The sequence below is a fragment of the Henckelia pumila genome, chromosome 3 (assembly GCF_033568475.1).
Source record: "Henckelia pumila isolate YLH828 chromosome 3, ASM3356847v2, whole genome shotgun sequence".
Taxonomy (NCBI): domain Eukaryota; kingdom Viridiplantae; phylum Streptophyta; class Magnoliopsida; order Lamiales; family Gesneriaceae; genus Henckelia; species Henckelia pumila.
Window position 1 is genome coordinate 177525080 of NC_133122.1, and position 6000 is coordinate 177531079.

Consider the following 6000-nt stretch of genomic DNA (forward strand, 5'->3'; position numbering starts at 1 on the left):
GATTCTCAAAAAAAAAAAAAAAAATGCATGTTTGCCGCTTTGATTTTGATTTATTTGTTTGGTGTCGTTGTTTTATGTGAGTTTTATTAATTAGTTCCAACTTTTAAAATTTGATCTTATTGTTCTAAATTTTTTCTTTTAAAATTTTGACTCCCTTCTATCATTTTCTTTTTTGGGTTTCATTTTCAGCTAACTGTTAATACATCTAAAATTTCAGTGCTACTACAAAATTTTCGTCATGGGCTTTCACTATATGGGAGAAGTATTTGTAAAATCTAAAAAAACTATTAAATTATGCAAATTAAAACCTATAAATTAGCACACTCTCGACATTTATTAGGTTTATTATCGATTTTGTCTTTTTCCTTTACATGCTTGATCCATGAAAAACAAAAAAGAAAACAAAGAAAGCGAATGGCCTATATGCGTGGGCTCGACCCACTAATTGGGCTGTACATCTGTACCTGTAGTTTGTAAACGGACACACAAATGCGATTTGGGATTGGGACCCTTTTCAAGATTTTGAGGATTGTAGCTTAAAAAAAAAAAAAAAGATTTTGAGATTGTTGGTCGATCGGGATCCAACGTCATTGGATAAGTAATTTCTCAAAAGTCAAAATTCATGAAAGCTGTAAACCTTGTAAAATTCTTTAGGAAGTACTGAAAAGCATAATCTCATGTTTCCTGATTATGGAAGTAAATTACTTTATGACGCGTTATTCAAAGAAAAGAAAAGAAAAAGAAAAGAAAATTCCTATGCACATGCACCAAATACTTTTTACCTTTGAATTTGTCCGAGACATATTAATCTAGCTTCTCTATTAATTGTCGAGTTTAGTAAACTTTTGGAACGAGCTAGGTTTGATAGTAAAGATGCTAAAGAGAACCCACACTAGCTATACCATACCACATACTAGTTGGTTTATACCCTACTTTCCTTGTTCCAAGGTGAAAGGCATCAAATTTGTAAAGAAGAAAAAAGTAGACACTAAAGTAAAATAAAGTTACCACCTCGTTGACAAAAAGTGCCTTTCTCCACCATAACTCAAATCTTGATCACACCATTTCATGTATATGCTTTGCATTTCCTTATAAGAATCGAATTTGAAAAAAAAAACTCATCGAAACATACACACACACATATATATATATACGTACTCGCATCTGCTTGGCTCTTGCTAGCATTCTTGAAAAATGAGTAAACTGGTTGGCATCTTTGCGTGTTTCTTGATTGTGGCATTGGATGTGGCTGCTGGAATTCTTGGCATAAAAGCTGAAGCTGCTCAAAACCAGGTGAATGCTCGCTTCATCTGCTTGCGAATGTGACGACTCCATATATATATATATATATATATATATATATATATATATATATATATATTGTTGTTACAGAAGTCTTCAACATAAAAACAGCACAAGAAATTTCAAAACTTTTATTTGAATATTGCTCGACTATCCCTCGGATTTTCCCACGTAAGATAGATCCTCGTTATCATCATCATCAATTTCATTTTGGTTTGGTTGTGTGTTTTGTTTCTTGATTTGAGAAGGAAAAACACTTGAGGCTGTGGATATTTGAGTGCAAAGAGCCAAGTCATGATGCATACATTCTTGGACTATGGGCCGCATCCCTTCTAGGGGTTGCTCATGTTCTTGCAAATTTGCTGGGAGGCTGTAATGTCTGCACTCAAGAAGAGTTTCAAAAGGCATCTCCAAGCAAGCAATTATCTGTTGTCTGCCTGATTTTTACATGGTACGAACTTCTGATCGCCAAAACTTTAGTGAACAAAAGATGCATGAATAAAGCTCTGTCTTAGAATACAAGATTTGGGATGAATTCAGATTTCAATTTTATAAAAATAACAATTATGCCTGATATTAGTCTATGTGAAGCTTAATGAAAATTAAAGAATAGCGAGTTCTTCTCCAATTAAGGCCTTGGACTGTACCAAAAGTGTGGTATGAATAATCAGTTTGATTCAAATTTCTAGGATCATCCTGGCCGTCGGATTGTCGGTGTTGGTGATCGGAATAATGTCGAACAACAAATCGAGAGGATCATGTGGTTTCACTCACCACCATTTCTTGTCAATCGGAGGGATATTGTGTATGGTGCATGCCCTGTTCTCTGTTGCTTATTATGTTACTTCCACAGCAACCCTCCCTGCATAGCCCATGATTTATTTAGTGTTTGAAGCCAAGTCTGGTCCTATATTTCTTTAAGACAGGAACTTTTTGATGAAGTGTTTGGTTTGTCATTTGTGTTCTCGAGCTCCTCGAGCCAATACACAGAGCGCCTTTTGAGTGTGTTATTTGTCAATTTAATGCTATATTAGTCACTAGTGTAATTGGTTGAAGGAGGAAAGTAGGGACTTTCGAGTTGCGTTAATTTTTTTTTTTTAGATATATTTGAATTTGACCAGAGATTTTTTTGTTTTTGGGTTGGAGTCGTTACAATTGAGTCTCGAAGGTAAGATCTCGTTCCATGCTCCATAACTTACAATTATCACTCACCCCCATTGCTATAAATCAATATCAATTATGAATGCGTTTCATGAACACATACTTGACACATGAACAGTGAAAACATTTTGAAAAAACCAGTAAATAAAAGATTACAGCAGTTTCTGACAAGACAGGGTATGATATATCATATATGATATTCTCATTTCACATGAAAAATCTGGATGATATGCAGTTTTTATGTAAACACATAACTATGTACGTAGAGATTGGTGAAGAAGAACAGGCATGTAAAAACTTAATTCAAAGCAACCTAAAAGACTCGCCAGATAACAAGAATGAAAATTCACTGTTGTAGATTCTTGCCATACATCCAAAAGAGGATCAAGGCTATTTCTGAGTCCAAATCAGTCACTCTCACCGCATCTCACCGTATAAATACTATGATGTCGTAAGATCATGCATTTTGAATGGAACCAATGAGTACACCTAGCATTTGGCAGATTTGAGCATTGCCAAATACATTCTTTCAACATTTTATATCAGTAGGCAAAGCAATCACAGAAGCAAGCAACTGCAGTAGGTAACAACTTCCCCTTCAAGTATTCAACAACACAAGCAAATGCAAAGATATGAAAATGATCACCTCGACTCAAGGCACTGAGATGCTAAAGCCAAGCAAACAGAGGATATATCGTTTTTATAATTCGACAATAGCAATGTGCAGTTTTGTCTAGAAAGATCGAATTCTAGTCAGGTAAATGAAATTGTTGAGGAGCGGAGACATATTTTGATCTTTAGGCCCCTTGAGTATAGATTTTGATCTTTACCCCTTGAGTATTTGAACTAGGAACATTACACCTTAGGAATCAATGAATCCCATGATACAGGGTTGCCCAAAAAGGAAATATCAAAACACAAAAAAAGCACCATGCTCACATATCCCACGACAATATGGAGAGGAAGTTAACAACTAAATGCTTTTAAGACCACGATAAAGTATAGATATAAGAGAAATGACACTAAAATTATCTGCCAATTTGGAAAAGGAGGTTGTTCGGAAAAAAGCCGTTCATCATCAGTGAAACGGTGAAACCCTACTAGTATATAAGGGTATGTGATAGTAGAAAATTTATCAGAGTAACAACAGTATGTAAGCAACTGCACGTTAGGTATGTGCTACGGCAAGCGCATGGTCTTTGAAATATATTTGACCAACACAATTCTATTTTCCGAAATCACGGGCCGAGATTTTTGGCCAGCTAGTTGACTGCAAATTGGCTTAAAAATGTAAGATTTTGCCACAAAGGTTTGGCTTTTCTCCGTTACCAAAGGGCTATGGCAAAAATAAGAGCCGCAACCGAAATTCGACCTGCCATCATTGAGTATCGGACACACTTCAAACACAAAATCAATAGGATATCAGCATTATCCATTCAATGCAACTAATAAACAGAACATAACCGAAAGCTTTACAACTAGATAAGGTAAATGGCAGGCATTACCAGATCACTGGATAAAGAGCTTCATCAGTTCATATATTACAAGCAAAATTCATCAACAAAACAATGACCCACAAAATTTAAGTTTCCATAATTAAAAGCTCCACATTACCCTCAGCGAAGACAAACTCTGGCTTACAATTCAAACGGCCTACATCAAGCAAAAATGTAAACTTGCAACCAACAAGTTACCTATTCATTGATCCAACGCCAATTTAATTTGTTCCCGCATCAAAGACAACATCCTATAATGGAGCTCAGTCTCCTCCACAAGCATTTGCTTCCACTTCTCATTCAATTCCTTGGCCTTTGCATTTCCAATGAAACTCAACTTCTCCTTCACCAGACTCATTCCAGACTCAGACATCCCCAAAGAGGGAAACTTTCCTACCAAATTATCAAAAGAAGAGCTGAAAAATTTGTACTTGGACCACATTGAACCTTCGTCCCCGTCGCCTTCATTCTTTACTATCTCTTCCTCGTCCCATACAATTTTTTTCTGTTTTACAGTGTTTTTCTTCGATTTCTCTCCAACCCCTTCGCTAGAATCATTCTTGTTGCCAGTCTCGCCACCCCAAATTTTCTTAGAGAGTTCAAAAACCAGTACATCATGTGGCTTTGAAAATACAGGGTCCAAACCATTCTGTCCTTTCTTAAGCGCATTCAAGAACCTCTTTTTAATCCTGCTGATCTTAGTACGAAGTTGATCCCTTGAAAAATCAACCCGCAGTTTTCCCTTGATGGCGTCATAAAACGCCCCACCAAAATCCGTATTTTTTGTTTTCTTAAAGTCAACCATACCATTCAACACATCAATCTCATCATCAGCAGTCCACAACCTGGTGATACACCCACTACCCCCGGGGGTCGATGGAACAACAACAGAATCAGGCTTTTTCTCCTCGGCTTTAGTCCTCTTATTGCTTTTGGTAGAAGCATCGCCGTTACTTATCTCTTCTTTCTTGCGTTTTGATGTGGTGGCTGAAGTCTTGGGGATTGGCTCCATCTTGTAGGCAGAAGGCGAATCGTCTGATTCAGGTTCAGAGGCCGACCCATCTTCCTGGGCTATGGATTTTGGCAGAATTTGGGCTTCTTTTTCTTGATCTTCTTCTTCAGATGACTCTTCATCTTCTTCACCAGAAGAATCTTCTTCTTCTTCTTCTTCTTCCTCCTCGTCCTCGTTTTCTTCTTCGGATTCTTGTTCATCACCTGGTTGTTCTGAAAAAGTGGGTCGCTCCAATTTTTCTCCATGTTTCGATGATTGAGGATTAGCGAGCGATTTGGTTGCCATAATTCTCACCACTCTGATGGCTTCACTTCTCTTGTTTTTGGGGACGCTTCTGTCTAATAGGGTTTTGCGTGTATTTATAGGAAGAAGAAATGGGCTCCTTCCCCACCTCTATTCATCTTATATTATATTATAATTTTTAAAAATATTAACCTGAATAATATAATATTTTATTTATAAATTACTATTATTTTTTTAATGTTATAGAAATGTAAGTTAGTAGAATTTTCTTAAATATAATTTCGAGTTTTATATTATGTTATATTATTGATCGGATAAAACAATCATTTTAATTAATTGTCATTCTATGAATGAGAAAATGGTAAACTTACATTTGGTGACCCTAAATATTGCTCCTCTTTTGTAAAATAGAACATTAATTTATGTATTCTTAACCTTGGTAAACTTTATGTAAACATCATTAAAAATTCAATTCTTGAAATAGGTGATTATTTATGGTATTGAGATCACCCAGATTTGAGCCAAAAGGAAATTTAATCTCTTGTGCCATGACTCAAGTAGTGTTTGGATATGTTTAAAACATTAAAATTTTATAAAGTAAAATTTGTAACCACTTTTGTTTATAGTAATTTCTAAACACTGCCTCAGTTCTATCTTGACGAATTTGCACTGCCTAGATTATCCACATGGATTACCTAAATCAACAATTTCCATCCAACCTAACAATCCACAAACAAGACAAGCATATCCATATATCACAAGACAATGCAAATTGTCCCTTAAAGC

At 35.8% G+C, this 6000-nt stretch overlaps 2 protein-coding genes across 2 annotated transcripts; one reads left to right on the forward strand and one right to left on the reverse strand.

The window, feature by feature from the left end:
- The first annotated feature begins 152 nt into the window (after positions 1-152).
- Positions 153-2419, forward strand: LOC140892974 (protein VASCULATURE COMPLEXITY AND CONNECTIVITY). The gene is made up of 3 exons (XM_073302037.1): positions 153-1293; positions 1551-1753; positions 1992-2419. Exons 1-3 carry the CDS (start codon positions 1195-1197, stop codon positions 2170-2172), a joined length of 483 nt encoding a protein of 160 aa, XP_073158138.1. The 5' UTR covers positions 153-1194; the 3' UTR covers positions 2173-2419.
- Positions 2420-3946: 1527 nt separating this feature from the next.
- On the reverse strand, positions 3947-5336 carry LOC140890778 (STOREKEEPER protein-like). The gene has a single exon (XM_073298822.1). The coding sequence runs from the start codon at positions 5254-5256 to the stop codon at positions 4162-4164; it is 1095 nt and encodes a 364-aa protein (XP_073154923.1). The 5' UTR covers positions 5257-5336; the 3' UTR covers positions 3947-4161.
- Positions 5337-6000: the final 664 nt, after the last annotated feature.